This window comes from Phoxinus phoxinus (genome assembly GCF_949152265.1).
Source record: "Phoxinus phoxinus genome assembly, chromosome: 11".
In the NCBI taxonomy this organism is placed as follows: domain Eukaryota; kingdom Metazoa; phylum Chordata; class Actinopteri; order Cypriniformes; family Leuciscidae; genus Phoxinus; species Phoxinus phoxinus.
The window spans coordinates 23,800,672-23,821,839 of NC_136886.1; the positions used below are offsets into that span (position 1 = coordinate 23,800,672).

Consider the following 21,168-nt stretch of genomic DNA (forward strand, 5'->3'; position numbering starts at 1 on the left):
TCTCATTCTGTCTCTTTCTCACCCCTGACTCAGCTGTGGGGGTGGGGCTAACCCTATAGATTGCCCAATAAGACAATGGGCAATCCCTGTACTGTGGCTTTGTTATAAATTACCATTTCAGCACATTGATCAATAAACATGTTTCCCCTGTGTCAATTTCAGATTTAAATAAATGTAAGCTCTAAAAATTATCTGATCTCATTTTCAGATCTTTCAACAAATTTTGTCCATATTGGCTTTTATTCTTGTTGTTTTTCTATTGTATTAGATGTATGTCTCAAAGGTTTAATTTTAAGATACCTTTTGGTTTTTGTCAACTATATATTCTCCCTACCTAATTCAGAATACTTTTCGTGTTCAATATTCTTGATTCATTTTGTGTTTCACCTCATCTCTCTTTCTCTTTGGTTCTTAATGCATTTAGTCTTTTCTTTACAAAAAAACTGAGATACTTATTTTTTTCTTTTGTTGTTGTTTCTCAATCTGTTTATTAAACCTTTACAATAACAGGATACAGGTACAAGAAAATAGGGAAAATATTATTCCCACTCCACTCCACCCCTAACCCCAAATACAAAGGGGAAAATAACAATGCATAACTATAGAGTGCATGTTAAGCATTTGCAAATATTAAGTATATACATAGACAGGTGTTTAGACATACATGCACACAAAATCATACACGTCTCAACAGATTCGAGCCACCATCATGATAACATCTTATTGTTTAAATTGACAGGATGTAGAAGCAGTACTAGAAAATTCAGAAAAAAAGATAATGAATTGGTCCCCAGTTTGAAAATATACTAGTGTTGCCTTTAATCGTATACCTGATTTTTTTTTTTCATTGCATCTCGAAGCCAGTCGTCAAAAGATCGAGGGAAATTTGGTTTCCATAAACAGGAGAATGTGGTGTCTAGCCAGTAATGTTAGGAATGCAAAAGTGTTTGCAGTATATCCGGATAGGCCATTGACATTTAGGGAGAGTCCAAAAAGTGCAACCAGAGGACAAGGCACAATCTATTTCTTTGACACTGAGTAGAAATAATTTAAAATTGATAGTCAAAAAGAAGTTATTGATGGGCATAACAAAAAACATATTAAATCAGCAGGGACCTGATGGCAATGATCACGAAGGGGACCAATACCCTGTTTACCCGGTTACATTTTTTTGCTAGCATAACTTTTGTCCAATAAACATGATGAATACATTTTAATTGAATGAGGAGTATGGACACAGAGCAGGATCTGATTCCAAGTCTCTTCTTCAAATGTAAGGTCTTTACCACTGTTTATTAATAAAGGAGAGAGAGGAGGTGGTGATGGAAGAGAACAGTCTGTATAAAGTGGACAATGTACCGGTACCCCTTTTGTCTAGGGCTATTTAAAGAATATGACATATCTGGGATTTTGTTGGGCGATTCGGAAAGTCAGGGAATTCATTTTTTATGAAGGGGTTGATATGGGAAACATCTGAAAAAGACCTCCATCTTTCATGGGGCGGCAGTGGTTCAGTGGTTCATGTAGATTGTCTACAAACCGGAAGGTTGATGGTTCAATCCCCGGTTCCACCTGACCAAGTGTCGAGGTGTCCTTGAGCAAAAGACACCTAACCCCAGCTGCTCCCGACGAGCTGGATCGCCTTGCATGGCTGACACCGCCGTCGGTGTACGAATGAGTGAGTGAATGGGTGATTGTGAGGCAATATTGTAAAGCGCTTTGGAGGCCATTGGGTCTGTGAAAGCGCTATATAAATGCAGTCCATTTACCATTTACCATTCAGAATGAAGTACATTTTGTACCTGTATAAATGCATTGCTTAAGCAATGTTATAAGATTACTTTTTTTTCTGATGAAATCTTTTATTTTATTAATTTAGTTCATTTATATATATATATATATATATATATAAGTGCTGGGAAACGATATTTTTTTTTTTTAAATCAGATGGGAAATAATTAGCGTAGCTGCTGTTCATGATATGAATGCATTTGATCTGATTTAACTGTAGTATAAAAGGTATGAGATGCATTATGTGAATGCTTGGCTAAAGAGATGCATCTTTAATCTAGTATATATCTAGTATCTAGTATATAATATATCTATAGCCCCTCTCAGGCCCGCCCACAGAAATGACTGGGCCCCTGAAAAGGTCCAGTGAATGGGCCCTCCCCAAAATTGTAAATTCAATGTCCCCAATTAAGCAAGCCAAGCCAAAGGCAACAAAGATGTAAAAAGGAGACAGTGGCAAGGAACCAAAACTCCATCAGTTGGCAGAATGGAGAAAATAACCTTGGGAGAACCCAGGCTCAGTCGAGAGGCCAGTTCTTCTCTGGCCAATATTGAACAAACAGTGTATAATCAGGGCTCTATAGAGTGTGACAAATTTGTAAGGGTACGACTAAAATTTTTCCTAGATCGCACCGGTGCACCTAACGTCCTCCCATCCGCTGCCTCTCCACGAACTAAGCATTTGTTCTCCTTTGACGAAACTCACACTCATGGGAACTCGCACTCATCTCTCACGCGGTGCCACAGCTCGCACAACACGAAAGCCCCGCTTAATGAGTGACGACGGAGGACAGAGCTAAACATTCAAACGTAGCCTAGTTACACTTTAGGTCTGTGATTATTAGTCTGATTTTATTTTAGATTTCGGCTTCAAATATTATAAAAATAATATATTGAGGTAAAACCATTAAAAACTATTCTGTCTAGCGCAACTTCCTTCCCTTCGCAGCAGTACGCTGTCATTTCTCCCTAAAACTCCAACTTAACGACAGAACCAGCATGATCGGTGATTGTTGTAAAATGCAGTCTAGGTACTGTTGCTAAATTGCGGGATGCGTTTAATAATAAAAAGAGCTTTAAGGGACCAAAAATATGCGCAAGAGATGCTGTTCACAAGGCGGTGCGTGCTCCGAAAAAGACCGGAACAAGACAAGCAAATTATACTTTGGGTTTCATGTGCAACGGGCAAACGATCAAATGTACACACAAGTATGTCAAAATTACCGGCTTGGAGATTCACTAAAAACAGTTTATGTCTTAAATGGACGTAGTTCTGGAAATAGTTGGGAGAAAATATGGTGCATCCGTAGCCTATTAGATCTGCACTTGGTCCTGACTTTGACAGCTCAGTGAAGAACTTTTTTTTTTTATATATATATTTTTTATATACAGTATAATTGCGCTTTAAATAAAAAAAGTATTTACCTACACCTTATTCTTGTTTAAAGTAATTGAAATAATATAAATGAATGTATTTAGAGCGTGATAAAAAGGTGTCCTTGAAATTGTGGCGTTGAAGGTGATGCGAGCAGAGGAAAAATTTGGGTGCTCCCAAATTTTGTGCTGGTGCACCTAAATAAAAAAGTTAGGCGAACCAGTGCAACCAAGGCAAAAAGTTAGTCTGGAGTCCTGGGGCTGTATTCACAAAGAATTTTATCTTACCACTAGGAGTACTCCTAAATCGCACTAAAAGATTTTAGCTAGGAGTGTTCTCTTAAAAGTTATTCACAACGCCTTTCAGACCTACTCTTAGTAAGGAAAAATGACAACTCCTAAACTAAGAGTGAGTCTTCGTTGCTATGGATGACGTCAATTCTCATGCACGAGCTTCCTCGCAATGATCACGGTGATTGGTTGTTAGATGACAGGGCCATCATGCGAACCATAACACAGACGCACCAAATCATGGAATTACGACATCTAAATATGTCTGTGTCCTACACAAAATAATAATAATAATGTCATTGAAATGCATTATAATTACATGTTTGTGCACGCCCCAGTGAAGTGTAATTCTAAAAAGACAGAGAGAGAGAAAAGTTGTGAATTAAATTAAATTAAGGTAGCCTAATACCCTAATGAAAACCACTTGCCTAATAATGAAAAACGGCACAGCATTAACACTTGCTTGGTTAATTGACATCCTATTAGCCTAAATAGACTACTTAAATCAAGGAAATATTGCTCCTATTGAAGTAATGTAATAGTTGAATGACGGTGGATTATGAACTTGCCAAAACGGAAAAGAAAGCCCAAATGGACGAAGGATCAGTTACTGCTGCTGGCCCAGTTGGTGCTAAAAAAACAAAAAACAAAACAAACAAAAAAACATAATAAAAGGAAATTCGGCACTGGGATACAACATCGAGAATTGTGAAGTTTGCATCGAACACAATCTGGGTATTGATGGAGTGGGTTTTCTTTCTATTCACAAACACGTCCTCATCCTGACGTGGTGCAATTATTTTAATGTGTCCCCGCCCGTCTATAGCAGCGACCACTCCGGGCACACCGGCAATATCCATAAAGCTGGCTCTGTTTCTTTGGAGTTGGCGAATGTCCAAAGGAAAACTTATGAACTGTCGAATAATATGGGGTTTACAGAGTGCATTGATGGTTTGGTGGATGGATCTGCTTACCGATGGCTGGGATATCGCTAGATCGTCGGCATTACACAATTGCATTTTCCCCGTTGCCAGGTAGCGAAGTGTTATCAAACATTTTAATTTGGCACTGATTGGGTTGTTGCGATTAGTTGGCGCTGTTATTGCATCCCTCACAAGATCCACAACAATCAGTATTCCCTCACGGTTAAGGCGGTATCTTTGTAATAACTCCGTGTCATTGAGTGTCTCCACAAACTGTGTCGCGCGGCGATTTTAAGACCCGTTGTGAATAGGTCTTAGTGAGTTAGGAGTCCTCTCGACTTCTTTTAAGCTGTCCCAGACTTAGGTGCTACTTTTAGGGCTAAAATGCTTCGTGAATTACTCTTAGTGAAAAAAATGAGGAGTCCTAAATTTAGGAGTGACACGCCCATTATTTTTAGGAGTTGCTCTTAAATTCGCCAGTTAGGAGCTACTTTTAGCCTTAAAATTCTTTGTGAATATGGCCCCTGATAATTATGATTCAGGCAGAATCCGGCAGAAGTCCGATTGGTTTTTGGAACAATCAGAATATTATCCAGTTCCATCTGGTTTAAGATCAGAGTCATCACACCAGGACTGAGACGGGTTTGTTGAGGATCAGTGCTCATGACTGTCGTGTCAATGAGGCCTTCGATGAAAGTCAATCTCTAGTTGACACAATCTCTGTTGACACTTCAGGGATGCGTTGTGGTCGTGTCTAGGTGCAGGTCCTCCATCTGGTCTGGATACGGCCCGCATCCGAATGACTACATAATGCGTTGTGGTCGTGTCTAGGTGCAGGTCCTCCATCTGGCCTGGATACGGCCTGAATCCAGCTGATTACAGTAAACCTCGGAATAAGCAGAAAGACTAACGTCAGTGTAGATGCCATTCTTCTTATGATGTAATGAGTACATCGGGTGTTATAGGAAGTTTCCACGGTTCCGGCTGACCTAATTTATGCAGCCTAATAATCATTTAACTGATTTGAATAATAGGAATGTATAATTTTCTATGTGTTTGCCCGGTTAAAGAGATGTGTTTTTAGTCTAGATTTAAACTGACAAGAGTGTGTCTGCCTCCCGGACAATGTTAGGAAGACTGTTCCAGAGTTTGATGATCTACCTTCAGCAGTCGATTTTGATATTCTAGGTATTATCAACTGCCCAGAGTTTTGAGATCGCAATAGACGTGAAGGACTATAATGCGTTAAGAACTCGCTCAACTACTGGGGAGCTAAACCATTTAAATACTTCATATACATTTTTAAATATTGCTGATTACTTACAATGTTTAATAGGGAGCCAATGCAGTGTTGACAAAACCAGGCTAATATGGTCCTACTTCCTGGTTCTAGTAAGAACTCGAGCTGCTGCGTTTTGGACCAGCTGTGGTTCGTTTATTATGCGTTTTTGTTTATTATGCGTGCAGGGCAACCACCCAGTAGAGCATTACAATAATCTAGCCTTGAGGTCATGAACGCATTAACTAACTGTTCTGCATTTTTCATTGAAAATAAATGTTTGTAATTTTAATATATTTTTAAGATGGAAGAATGCGGTGGCTTTCAAATTAAAGATTGGTATCAAAGAGCACACCCAAGTTCCTAACCAACGACAAAGACTTGATAGGGCAGCCATCAAGTGTTAGACAGTATTCTAGGTTATTACGTGCGGAGGTTTTTGGTCCAATCATTTGAAACTGTTTTTTCAGAATTAAGTAATAGGAAATTGCTAATTATCCACATTTTTATATCAGCTATAAGGGCTGCTCGATTATGGAAAAAATCATAATCACGATTATTTTGGTCAGTATTGAAATCACTATTATGTAACACAATTATTTCACATGACTTTGGGAACGTGTTGCATTTATTAAAAAGACACCTTTCAACAATTCTTTAAAAATCAAAATGTTAACATTTATTGTACTTTTTGAACTATTAAAATAAATAATATAACAGATACTACTTCAATAAGTATTTTAATAATTCCTGCAGGTCTACCACTTATAACGCGGGAAATTCCCTCGCAAATATTGATTCACTTTAGCAAGTATATTGTATGAGTAGCCTAAATTAATCCAGAGAGATTATAAAATCAAATCAATAATTTTTAAACTTTCTCCAAGATGCAGTTTCACAAACCGCGTGAAGCGGTGCTGCGTCTTCTCTCTCTCTCTGTCTCTCAAAATGGGTTGGAAAAGGCAAGCGTCGAAATTACACTCGCGTTTAGGAGTCGGGACATGACGGAATTATCACTTGCACAATCAGGCCAGCATTGTAACTAAAGTTGATAATTTTCGCTTCTTTTTAAGTCTTATCAGTTTAAACATTCAAGCTGAGAGAGGTTGTGCGCGTATCATTTAGAACACAAGACAAAATAAGAGTGTTCTTGCACAACAGAACATGGCAAAATAATAGTTTTTACTCGATTGTACTATTTCGGTGATCGTTGGGAGCCGAAATCGAAATTAAATTAATTTGCAGCCCTATCAGTTATGCATTCCATTAATTTCTTGAATTGGCAAGTTTCATCGGGGCGCAAAGAGATATAGAGCTGAGTATCATCGGCATAACAGTGAAAACCAATCCCATGCTTCCTAATGATATCTCCCAAGGGTAGCATGTACAGAGTGAACAGCAACTGTCCTAGTACTGAGCCTTGGGCTACTCCATACTGAACTTTTGATCAATAAAACATTTCTTCATTTACTATTAAAAACTGATAACGGTCAGATAAGTATGATTTAAACCAGGCTAATGCAATTCCACTAATGCCAACATAATTTTCGAGTTTATTTAAAGCTACACTGTGGGATTTTTACCTCCATCTAGCGGTGAAAAGGTATATGACCATCCAGTGAATATTAGTTTCTGTTCCTCTCAATTCCGATTTCGTTTTAACTCCTACGGTGGCCAATGTAGTCCAAGATTAACATGGCTTCCAGTTCGCCCTCGTCCATGAGTATTCCTTCAAGTGATGAGGTTACTTTAGAAAACTGTTATAATTTGCAGTAATTTAATTTGTCAGTTAACATATAGGTTATGACATCTATGTAAAATGAATAATAGTTTTGTTTTCGTTATTTTTTTTTTACCATTTCATTGCTAACATCAGCTTTCAGGTAACTATGATAGAATTTTTCATGATTCTTTGATGAATAAAAAATTAAAAAGAAAAGCATTTATTTAAAAACTAAATATTTTGTAACATTACACACGTTTTAATGTCACCTTTGATAACTTTAATGCATCCTTACTGAAGAAAAATTCTGACTAACCAACACATTTTTGAACGCCAGTGTACATTCAGTAGGCTATTATTTATTGCAATATAAACACTGTCAGAGTGATCAACAAGGTATCTCTTCATTTACCAGTCGAAGACGGAGCAACTTTTCTGCTCTTATGTTTACTCCGTGCACTGTCAAGGTCTTCATCATATTTGTCGTGGTACCGGTCTTTGCAGCAATTATTTTACCGCAAATACTGCATCGCGCGCTGTTGGCATCGAGCCTGGAGAAATGTACCTACACTTTTGATCGACTTTTCCACATCTTTAAGGTATTATGTGTGTGTGCTCGCGTCTCATATGAATATGTGCGCGGAGAGTTTGTGTGTGTGTGTGTGTGTGTGTGTGCTCGCGTCTCATATGGATATGTTCGCGGAGAGTTTGTGTGTGTGTGTGTGCTCGCGTCTCATTTGTCTTGTTGATTTGCCTGTTGCGTTGCCGTCTTAATTCTCTTTTTCGCTTCCTTGGCGACTCTGATACATATCCTCGAGAATAAGAGTGATCCTCCATCAGCAACAGACTTTCAAAAAGGCTTTCAGGTTTTTATATAGCAGTCTCAAGCAATCCCCCTCTTCACATTCGACACGCACCGTGGCACCCATCGAGTGTTAAAACGCGAAAGGCGAAGCTTGAATTAACGGGTATGTCCCTCTTTGGCTAATGTACTTTCAAGATGGAGGGGCAACATGGCGACCGGCATTCGAACCCCTCACCCGTATGTATTTTCAATGGCATATTATACACTCACGAGAATACTTTATTACTTGAACGAAGTAAATATACATTAATGAGCACATATATTTTTGAAAGACCTAAGTGTTTTTAGCTAAGAATAAACTAAAAAAGTTACACAGTGTAGCTTTAAAAGAATGTTGTTGTCAATGGTATCAAATGCAGCACTAAGATCAAGTAACCCTAATAGAGAGATACAACCACGATCGTATGATAAGCCCCAATTAACAGATAGAGCTGTCCTGGATCCAGATTTAGTGTTTAACCCAGTAATTACAGTTTTTCTCATGTTCATGTATTACACACTTGGTCAGATTGTTACCGGTATTTGTTACATTGTTTCTACCATATTTTTATGATTTTGACAACCAAATTATATGAAATATTTCCAGATCAGCAGATATTGTAAAGAACAATTTATAATAGAATATGAATAGACGTTAGCATTCATCTAAATCTGAATATGATTTTCCAAAACTAGACTGGCTTTTTAAATACCCAAATAGGACAGGGCCACAGAGGTCATGGAACAGTCATCTTTTTTTTTTTTTTTGCAGAGTCATGCTGTGAAGAAAAATGTTAAATTATCTTCTGTTCTGATTAGGAGAAGAGTAAATGGAAATAGAGTTAAAGATGTTGGACTTTGAGATATTGCTATTACCAACTGCTCACCAATAATTCTCTCTCTCTCTCTATCTCTATCTCTATCTCTCTCTCCTCTTGATTTTGTAGCTCAAACTTGAAGATCGATCTATTGTGCCTAGAGACTTTGTCCGGCGAATGAATTCAAATGTAAGTTCTATTTTTATCACTTGTATTTAAAGACAAAACAATGTACAGAATAATAGAGAAAGTGTCTCAGAGGCTTGGACTTTACTAGAATGCCTAGAACTAATACAAAGTCCTGTTATATAGAAAGGATTGTAGTATAGACGTCTTCAAATGTTTTTTTTTTATGATGACAGTATGAGTACTTGATAAGGTGTGGTTATTAATTTGTTCTTTGAATCCTGCAGGATAAACAGTGTGGCATTGTGACTAACATTAACACCAAATGTGCAGTGAAACTTGTAGGAACCAACTGTGTTCTATATCCTGTAAATAGCAAAGACCTGCAGCACGTCTGGGTGAGTTAAACAACAACAAAAAAAACATACAAATGTAAGAAATGTCAGCAGGTGTTAGTGGTCTATATTGGTTTTCAGTTTTAAGAGATTATTAATGAAAATTATAATGAAGGCAAAAACTAACAATGAAGAAATATTTCTGTTAATAAAAATAAAAATGGGAGTTTGTAAATGTGCACTACATTATTAACTATATATAAATTTATTTTAGTTTCATTTTGAATGGTCTTTTTTTAAATTCACATATGAGTGCATACAAAGAGCACATGATTACAGTACAAATGGTAAATGGGAAAGCTTGTGCGTGCTTCACGCCCTTGAACAAACCTCCTTAGTTCTCTTGCAGCATGCATGTTTGAGCTTCTATGCTTACCATATGTGATGAGCTGTCTAATTTCTATGCATATGTGTCAATATTTTTTTATGTCAATTAAAGCCTAAATTAAATTTGTTATCTTGGTAACGGGAGGTTGCACAATGTCCTAAATGTAGGGAATGCTAATAATTGTGTACGTTGTGTAAGTCCACATTCTGGTGGAGGGAACATTGTCATAAGGGATTAAAAATGAAAACTCTACTACTGACACACAATTACAAATATTAATAGTAATTTCCATAAAGCATCTTAAAATGTATGACTAATAGATAGTTAACTAATTATTATGTATCTGTGTTTTGTACCTGTCTATAGGCATTTATGTATGGTGACTACATTGTATATGATTTCTGGCTTGGAAAGGTGTATGATCTCAGCATCCAAATCGTTGTGAAGCTTTCCAACGGTGCACGGTAATGTAATCACAATATCTTATTACTTCACGTCAGTGTGGGTCATGCAGTATGATGCTGAACATGTTAAACCTTCAATCTTGTTCAAGTACAACTCCATCGTAGAGAAGAAAGATTGCTACATAAACTAACTTTTTAGGATTTGTACTGAAGTGTTGTGTTTAATACAATTTATTTTTTCACTGAAGATGTTCCATGAGTGAGGAAGATGGTGCAAAACTCTATGATATTTACCCTCACGTCAGTGACGTGGTAGGTGCCAAGAATGTTTGTGTTCTTGTCTGTATTATCAATTATGTGGTAATGTATTATTCATTAGGGCTGGGTGATATAACGGTATTCACAGTGTGTCAGTTGAATTATGCTGGTCAAGTCATTTTTATTGGCTCCAGTGTTATACTGTGCTATAAAAACCTTTTCCCACAGTTTCAAAGACAAGGCTTAAGCCTAGTCCCAAACTAAAATGCACGTTGGAGCTGTTTTAACTGAAAGCAACTTGCACTGACATATTTAAATGTATATCAGTGCAAGTTGCTTTCAGTTAAAACAGATCCAACATGTCATGTCAGTACCATTGTTTTGTTTCAACTGCACACCAGTAATGTTTTTTTTTTCTACGGCATGTTTATAAAATCTACATAGGGCCTAATACTGGCTTAACGTAAGCCCTGTCTGTGAAACCTAGGCCATTATGTTTAATTTATGCATTATGCAGCTGTCTGACTCAACTTGTTGAATGTCTCAGTATGAAATGTTGCTCTGCTTTTAATCCAGGGTTTGTTCTTTGACGATGCCTATGGGTTCTATCCGGGTCAGGTTTTGATTGGGCCCTCAAAGGTTTTTGCTAACGTGCAGTGGCTGTACGGTGTGAAGCCTGTTCTCAGTAAGAAAAGCAAGTTCAGAGTTGTTGTGGAGGAGGTAAGACAAAAGTTTGACTCCGACTGAGACAAGAATTCTGTAATTGGAAATGTCGAAATAACGAAACCAAATCAGACTTCTGCTATATGTCTCAACATGTTTTAATAATTTACATTTCTAGTTGCATATGTCTCGTACAATAAATCTTTGTATAATTACAGGTTCAAGTGGTGGAGCTAAAGGTGACATGGATTACAAAAAGTTACTCTCCAAAGGGGTCAGACAGTGTCTTTCCACCACCTTCAACCATCACACAGGAAAACCTTTGCAGGTACAATCAGCTTTCCACACTGCAGTTTTGATTATTTATAACTAGGCCTGTCGATTGATTTAAAATTTAAAACAAATTATTCACATGCCTATTCACTAAACTGCCAGAAAGATTGTCACTGAGATAGATGGACAGTAATCCAAAGAGGAAAAGACCAGTGAAATCTCAAAAGATGTTTGGCATCCCATGAGCTTTTTTAACAGTCAATATATAACTTTTTTTAATTTCCATGTTGTAAATCTTATCACTAGTCCACAGAAATTACCTTAGGGGGTGTTTATACAGGTGTATTCCTTTACAACTAGGTCTGGGCAGATTTTCGACAGGATGGCTGATTAAATGATTGATTGATTGATTGATTGATTGATTGATTGATTGATTTAATAATGGAAAGGGGGGCTTTTTCATTTTTTTTTTTTAACCAATTGCACTTACTTAAATTGATAGCCCTTTTTGTAACATTTTCCCATTTTGCACTGGAAACAAAAGTATTTATATGGGGCACTTAAACATCTGAGTGCTTAAAATTGTGATTTACCTAAGGAACAACTTGCTGTCTAGCAAGTTATTTGTCTAGGCTTACTAATAATTCATTACATTTATATAGCGCTTTTCTCGCCACTCAAAGCGCTTTACATAGAAGGGGGGACATCCTCAACCACCACCAATGTTACTAATCCAGATGTTACAATTTTTCAATTAAATATATTCTCTTGACTTTCTCTAATGTTCAGGGTAAAGCGACTGGGCTACTTTGATCATACTCAAAGGCAACTTGGGGAAAGATCCCTGTATGTTTTTCCCGCCAAGAGTGAAACCACACGGATCACTTGTGAGGGGCCAGAGGGGATACCTGCTCACCCCGAGGACCCTGTTGTTCGAAAGGTATGGATGATTTAACCATATCTGGCGTGTCTTTTGAAAAGCAAATTCTTTGTAGTTATAAGTTCTGCTGAGTATAGGTGTCTAAAGTATCAGTACCGCTGCACTAACTTGATTCTACAGTATCAGTAGTACAGAGTACCTACTCAGTCCACTACCAGAGTGATTTAAGAAGTGGCTATATTCCATTGCTCAAAAATAAACTTTTTGGTAAAAATTTGGTAATTTTTGCTTAATTGTAAATATGTTATGTCTTAAAGGGCACATATTATAAAAAATCCACCCAGTGCTTTTTAAAAAAATTGTTTCAAAGCTGCTTTACAGATATAAATCATAAGCACTGTCTCAGAACAAGCCTTTCTCAGATTCGGGACAATGTGACATACTTTTGCACAAGCCCCGCCCATGACTGTTGACTGACACTGCCGTGTTAGCATAGACCCGCCCCGAGTGAACGGTACACAGTCCGCCATTGTTTCGAAGCCGGAGCAACTGTAGACAAGAATGTCTTCTAAGCGATTGAGGTGTTTTGTTGTTGGATGTAAGAATGAACATAGCTATCTTCTTTTAATCTCTTGTTACTCGAGGATGGATCTGTACCAACTGTTCGTGATCCAGCTTACAGTCTCCGGAGCGATAGGCCTAACATTACTGATCACAGCATTGGAGTGCACACTTTATGACAGCTCATCGAGACATTTTACGGATATAAAGTTTACTGGTTTATTAAAGCTGCAGTCCATAGTTTTTCCTCTTTGTCGCCATCTCTGTTCTAAATCTGCAATTGCAGTTATTCGCGGAATTATCAACTTTACGTGGGTTGTGCCTCAGCACGGCACAGGGCGGATGAATCCAATGTTTTGAGGAGAATGTGCGGCTGTCAGTCACTGCGCCGGTTTTGGATACTGTCATTCGGAATCACATTCTACTTTTTTGGAAGTATGACCAACATAAGAATTTTCACCGGAAAATGTCATTTGAACAAGTAACATCCACTTTTGTTCTGACCAACTAAGGGGAAAAAAGCATTGCAGTAAATCGAACTGATTAAATCTAACATACTATCATATCACTTATCTATCTAATGCTTATCATATCACGTCAAACCGTTAGTAGTATATATAATAGTTATCTTGGTAAATGTGAATGTGAGAGCAACACGGACTCAGGTGTGAGCTTGTTCAGGATGTAAAGGAACAATTGCGCTCGGACCGCAGCAAACAAGCCCAGTGTGAAAGCCCCCTAAGTCCTGACTCCTGAGTATAGTTTGTAGGTCTGTCACTAACGATTATTTTGGCAATCAAGCAATCGGTCGATTATTTAAAAGATTAATCGATTAATCAGACCATTTTTTGTGGTAATGAAAATAGACCTAAGTGAACAATAACCATTAAAATACTTAAAACACATGGGTATAATAACGATGAGGCAAAAATTATTGGTTCAAATAAAGTATCAAAAGCAAGGAATCATGTGGTTTTATTGGACAACACTGTTCAAATACATAGGCCTGGTTTCACAGACAGGCCTAGTCCGTGAAACCAGGGGCTTTAATGTAATATACATTACATAAACATAATAAATGTATGTAAATGACAAATTCTAACAAATGCCTGCAGAGGGCGCAAACGGCCTGCCTGGTGATGTTACACATACAGCATGATCAAATCCTTGTTTAATATTGGCCAAACAACATTTAATTCAAATGTCCACTTAATCTTTAATATTTGGCCACTTCTTTATGATATAAATGCTACAGTCACTGTAATTAGTTGAACAAGAACATGTGGACATCAAAACATGCAAACTCAGAGTGAGGGTTTAAATCTTTATTTTGAAATCGCAATGAACAACAGTTTATATTTAGAAACAGTATTTAGAAACATATTGATGTATTCTGCTGTGTTGGCTTGGGTTTATATATTATTTACATTACAAATCTAGTGAAATGGCGCATGTTGCGTATTCAGATGAACGTTATAAGCAACTGTTAGGGAATTTACAGTTAAAGAGCCAATGACCAGATATGATTAATGAAGACCAAGAGTTAGAAGTGCAGTCAATTTAAGACAAGAGTCAGAATTATAATAAATTTAAGATTTATTTTTCAACTGAAGATAGTTTGCAGTTTGATCTAACAGAAGTCAGCTTAAAGACTCACAAGGAGTTCATACGTAGGCCGCCCCTCTATATTTACAAAGATCACAGCAATTATACCCTTCACCAAGGTCTAAGCTACGTTATTAATTCAGTTTGAATGATTTTGATTGGCTAAGAAATAGATAAACAGATCTATTACATAGATAAAGTACATTTTCCACACATGGACTGATAGGCAGTAGCACATCTCCATAGTCTGTACGGCTGCCACCAGGACCCTGAGTTAAGAAAGTATAGAAATAGAAAAGTATAGAATGTTAAGAATTTAATGATTATAGATTTATCATAGAAGTGTTTTTTTCATGGCTGCTGTTTAGTGATTGTCAAATACGACTGAATTCAAGGTGCACTTTTTTATTATGCAAAAATGCAGGTTATAAGCGTTTTGGGTATCTTATCATGATATTCTTAGCACCGTATTACAGAGCCACTAAAAGGATCTTTGCAAAAATAAAAAATATGCAGACTTTTGTGTGCGCATGAGAAACCATTAAACTTAGCTTAGACAATGCACACTGAGCCACCTATTGCACCATCAGTCCATTTCACGGCGTCGTTTCTTGGCCGTCATAGAGTATGTGTTAAAGCAGACCTAAGCCCTTAAAATATAATGTACTGCCTAGGGCTGTGCGATATTGAAGAAAAATGCGATATGCGATATCTTGCTAAATAATGCGATATTCGATATGCGATACGATATTTATTTTTCTAAAATCAATTAAAATTGTATTAAGAGAAATCATATAACCAAAATTTCAAATTATTTAGGGGAAAGAAATCACTACAACTTTTGAAAGTGAACAACAGCAGTTTTTTTTATGTTGCATTAACACAAATTACATTTTAACATTACATTTAAATGTTACAATTACATTTTAACAATGTAAACAAACAGAAAATAAAAATATCACTAATACTTTGCTCCACTATATAGTTAGGCCTACATTAACCTGAAAACATGAACATTCAAGTAAACAAAAACACTTGAGAAACAGTGGAGTTACTACTTTGCTCTCTTTTTGTTTTGTTTTTGCCAAGAAAAACCCTGGTTTCCCGACTGTGGCGATCGGAACCATATCCTTTGCCAGATAGCGTGTAATGGCCTTGGTTATCTCACTATGACGGCGGGAACTTACAGGATATGGTGTTATGCTTTCGAAGCTTGATGATATGGATTGTTGCTTGGGTTGGTGAACGAGGGTTGATTCACCTGAGCTTGAAGATTTTTCTGCCGAGCATTGCTGATACAAATCGTTGTGCTTTGCTTTGAGGTGACTGAACAGATTTGAAGTGTTTCCCGTTTTCGTTGCTACACGAGATTTACATGTTTTACATATAACTTCAGTCTGCATGTGGTCATCTCTTTTAAATCCAAAAAACTGCCATATCTTTGAGGTGCTTCTTCGTTTTGGCACTAAATCGTCGGCAGCAGCTGCGGATGTCTCAGGCTGGCTCATTTTATCATATTAGTTTGCTATGAGCGCGTCACTCACTGCGTGCTGGCTTGTTGATGGTCAGACGTCAGAGCAGTGAGCACGCGGGCGCTATGCGCACGCACACACACAACTAACGTCCGCATGTCAGATGATCTGTGTCGTAAAACTATATAGCTTTGTATTATTTTGTTCATTTATCGCAAATCATTACGATATGCATATCGCGATATGCGAATTTGCGATATTTCGATATTTTCGATATATCGCACAGCCCTAGTACTGCCCTAATGAAAGCCCAATTTTGAGCAAATCGGCCTCGATTCATGTGTATGTTTGCTCTCTTTTTCTTCATAGTAAGCTGGCAGGGACGCACAAAGGTTATAGTACCGGTATATAAAACTAGAAATTGTAATGCGTAATTGTAAATTGTAAGCATACAAACAATTCCTGTGCGCATGTGAATAGTTTCTCGAGGGCACGGAAAAGGTTCTTGTGTGCATGCAAAAGTCTGTATATATATATATACACTACTGTGCAAATGTCTTAGGCACTTTAGTATTTTCACCCCCCCAAAAATTGTTTTGAGCTAGTTATTTACATATTTTGCTGTAGTGTGTCAGCTTACATTTCCAAACATTAATTTAGCCATTAATTGTAATAATCCAGTGAGATTTTTGTATGCACAAGGAGTGATAAGTGACAAGATGGTGATATGATCTCACCATCATTGATTCTGTCTGTGATTACATGAAGAAACAGAAAAAACCCTGAGACGGACTAAATCCAGAAGAACTGCATCAATGTCTCCGAGACGCTTGAAGAAACCTTCCTGCAAAGCTACAATACTGTGAAACGTTTTAGGCACTTGTGTAAAAATGCTGTAAAGTGAGGATGCTTTCCAAATTAATGTCATAAACAGATTTTATTTATCAATTAGCTTCTATTAACTGAATCAAATCAATATTTGATGTGAGCACCCTTTGCGTTTAAAACAGCTGTTGTCCAGGTACACTTGCACATAGCTTTTCAGGTAGCTTTGTAAGGTTTCTTCAAGCGTCTTGGAGACGTTGCCACAGTTCTTCTGGATTTAGTATTTTTTTTCTGTTTCTTCAATCCCAGATGAACTCGATGAAGGTGAGATCAGATCTCCTTATGCATATACAAATCTCACTGGATTATTACAATGGCAAAATAAAAGTTTGGAAATGTAAACTGATATTTCCTACTGACACTACAGTATATAGGATTTATAAAGGATATAAATAACTGTTTTAATTTTCTCATACATTGTACATCACCACATTTTTCAATGATTCTCAAACGAATCGTCCGATGATTCAGTCTCTTTAAATCCCTCCTTTCTGCTGCCTGCTCTGCTCTGATTGGCCAAACGGCCCAGTCTGGTGTGATTGGCCGACCGCTTACAGCGCCTGTCGGAAGCTAAACACACATTACCATAACTGAACTTCAGCTCCGGAGGCTTGCTCAGTCCTCAGTGATTACATACTGTAAAGACAGTAACTATGACGTTGAATTTACCATATCAATCCCAGCGCGAGTCCGATGATGAAATATTGGAAGAACTAGTTATTCAACCTGAACCTTCATCGCAAGGACGACTCGAGCAGGACTCAGTGTTTCTCAGTGATGCACTACTCAGTACTAAACATTATGAGATGTTGCAGCTATAATTCCTCACCATCAGCATTAACAAGTGAATGTCCATCAACAAACCGCTTATATTTCTAATTTATTGTGGTGCACATGTGGGAACTGTATCATTAACTGTATTAATAATAGTGCATACATTAGCCGAATGACTGATGTAACATTAACATGAGTTAGCCGGAGAATTACACAATATAAAACACAAAACTACATATTTTGAACACCCAGTAGAAAATATATACATTTTGCAGAGCATAACAGCGTCTTCTCAACATACACAACACGAACCAGCTACAGTGTTTGAGGACGGGTCAAGTTGTTTGCGGGCGAACAACATAAAACATAGGTGGGCATTAGGCAAATGTGTTACCCCGTGACGTGTAGCCGTCACGGAAGTAAGATTCAAATTCCTGATGACTCGTTTAGTCGATTCTTTCTTTTGATAAACAACTTTATTTATCGCGTGTTCTTTCGTCTTCATATCCTTTCAAAAGGCTGCATTACACACTGCATGAAAGGGAATATTTGAAAAAGCATAATAGGGGCACTTTAAATATGGTCTGAAAATCTACAGAGAGGTTTGGAAATTTGAGTCTGGAAAAGTATGGAATTTTGAAATGGAAAATGTGTAGGAACCAGTGATGTGCGGGTTGATCCAAAATGAGCGGGTGCCTGCGGTTACCCGCGGTTACTAGTCATCCAAAAATATTTTTAATGATGTTCGGGTCGCGGTCGGTCGGGTCGTTTGAAATAAAGATGCCAATTAAACCTTTGTAATTTATATAGTACTAGACACAATTTTCTATGAAATATATAGGCCTACGCTTTATTGTCTGAATAACTGGCGCGAAGATGACGCACAAGCTCAGTCTGCAGGCAGAGATGAAAGTGGGAAATCCTTATTTACCTTTTGAATGTTGAGCGCGCTATTAACTTTTGAATAAAAGCTGACGCGGGACAAAATGCCCGATTTCCCAAAACGTTGTACTGAGCAATGCCATTTTAATAGGCTACTTTTAAACGCATATAGCTCAGTAATGTCAGTTTTATGTATTTTCTGAGAGGGGGCGGGATTTTTGTTGGGAAAGTCGGGGGAGAGACGCACACTTCGATTAGACTGGATAAACACATGCAGCATCTTAATTGTTAAGAAAATTAAACGAAATAAATGAATAAATCAAGCCTTTATTTCATAACACTAGGCTATATCATACAGCATTCAGAAAAATGCTGCACCCGCACCACTAGTTCCTACGTCTATGGCCCAATGACGCTACTATGAGCATTTATTAGCTACTTTAAAAAAATGCGGGTCAGGAAGCGGATCGGGTACAATATTTCTTTTTTTTTTGCGGTCCGAGTTGCGGGCGGGTTAGTTGAAAACGTCGGTCGGGTGCGGGTTGTTTATACATTGACCCGCACATCACTGGTAGGAATCAAGAATACTAACACACACACAGACAAACGGCTTCAGCAAGGTTGGATTTGGTCGGGCTCTAACTATAAATGGGAGACTCTTCCCAAAACATCAAGATAACATGTTCTTTCTCTCAGTGAGAGTACATTTTAATATAGAAATAGAAGAACAGATATACGTTTTAACACATTGAAGACCTTTCACAAACAAAATGAGGCCATATTTCATCTCTGGAAGCCAGGCTAAATGAGCACTGTAACTGCATTCCTGGCATGGGCCAGACCCTCTCAGATATCAAAAACAGACATTAGAGATTGCATGAAAAGAACATTTCAGTAATCACACTGGTAACTTCTATAACCAATTAAAATCTTATAAGCTTAGAGAAGTCATTCTACTTGTTTGATATTTAGAAGGGAACATTTTGATTAATACCCTGATTATAATACTATATGTATTAGATATACATTGTAGCACCAGTGGATTCCAGAATCCACTCCCTTCACAACCCAAACATATGCAGAGATGGAATTTGTTAATCGAGCTGCTGAGACACGCTCCACACATTTAAATGATAACAGTACAGCACTTAGAATGAAACACAAAGCGCATCAGACCTTGTTCTTAAATGCATGTTTTTGGAAACCAAAACAAACAGCACATGCAGAGACTGAGTTTTTGTGTAGCAACATTTACTGAGAACGGAGCTGCTCTGAGACATACTCATAAACGTATAACTCCACAACTTCTACAACTTTTGAACACTTCTTGAGGAAAAATCTTATATTTTATAACTTAATAAAATAAAGAACATCGGATAGCCGACGAGAATGTGAAGGGGGCATTTTGGACTTCCAATACACCAATATATGTCTCCTAGCCAGCAGAGTGAAAAAGGCATCTTTTTAGAGTTGACAAGGATACTACTGAGGGACAAATTCTGAACAAAGCAGTGAGAGAATTTGGTTCAATTCTTTCCCTTGCAATAAATGACAAAGTTGGAAAAAATATTGGTCCAATAATTATATAATGAAAGGCAATGCCACAACATATGAATCAGGTTTGCTGGAGTCTGACAGCATCTGTCACATGCTGGAGAAACATCTTTGACAATCTAGCTTTTCTATAATAAACAACAGTGCACGTCTTTGCTCTGTAAAAGTGTAAAAGACTTGATTAGTGGCTATCGGAGCATGGATTGAGTATGACTGTAATTGAGCCCAAGTCTTAAAGGTCCCATGGCATGAAAAATTCACTTTATGAGGTTTTTTTAACATTAATATGAGTTCCCCTAGCCTGCCTATGGTCCCCCAGTGGCTCCGCCTTTGAGAAAATGAAAGCTCAGATGAGCGAATCTGGAATCTTCCCCATATGTCGTCATAGGGGAAAGGTTACCTCCCCATTCTCTGCTTTGCCCGTCCAGAGAATTGACCCTTCGCAAGGGAGTTTGATTGACAGGCGATCTGACCAATCATTATCCGCCATCCGCCTAATCTGCCATTTTTGTCTGACAAAGCAATCAGAAGAGGTAGTAGATTAACTTTGGAGGATTTGAACTTGAAAAACATGTACTGACGTCTTTCCGCGGTTAAAACAACATTCCTTCTTATGTTCATTCATGTTTATTTGATGCTATAAATTAACTAAAAGGAAGAGATTAATCGGTTCACGAGCAGATTTAACTGAGGCTCTACAGCAATCTGTCAGACATATTAAAGAGCTACAAAACGATATTTATTGGTTAGATTTCTTTAAAAAAAACATTTCACCGATGACTGTTTCCTCAACTTGGGCCAATACAGAGCTGGCCTTGCTGAACGTCTGAAAATAAATCGATCGAGCTACCAAGCAACAATTTCTGATGTGTAATTGTTCAAGTTCAGACAGATCATCTTTCTCTCAAAATCTGTGTTCAATGCTGTTTATGCATCGGTAAATCAAGCCAGTGACTAAAAGATCAACTTCACATCGTTTCTCTTAGTGGGATGAAAATAATCTTATTTAAACTGTTATTAAAATATATACAGAAAGCGATCAAAGAACAATCCCTTTCCAATTGC

General features: G+C 37.6%; 1 protein-coding gene across 1 annotated transcript in view; it reads left to right on the forward strand.

Annotated features, from left to right (window-relative positions):
- ube2o (ubiquitin-conjugating enzyme E2O) overlaps nucleotides 1–21,168 on the forward strand; it is a 46,768-nt gene that overhangs the window by 6,597 nt on the left and 19,003 nt on the right. The window contains exons 2-8 of the mRNA XM_079629103.1: nucleotides 9,173–9,232; nucleotides 9,457–9,567; nucleotides 10,259–10,356; nucleotides 10,545–10,608; nucleotides 11,131–11,274; nucleotides 11,436–11,545; nucleotides 12,280–12,430. Of these exons, the coding sequence (XP_079485229.1) occupies nucleotides 9,173–9,232; nucleotides 9,457–9,567; nucleotides 10,259–10,356; nucleotides 10,545–10,608; nucleotides 11,131–11,274; nucleotides 11,436–11,545; nucleotides 12,280–12,430 (738 nt within the window). The remainder of the gene's footprint in view (nucleotides 1–9,172; nucleotides 9,233–9,456; nucleotides 9,568–10,258; nucleotides 10,357–10,544; nucleotides 10,609–11,130; nucleotides 11,275–11,435; nucleotides 11,546–12,279; nucleotides 12,431–21,168) is intronic.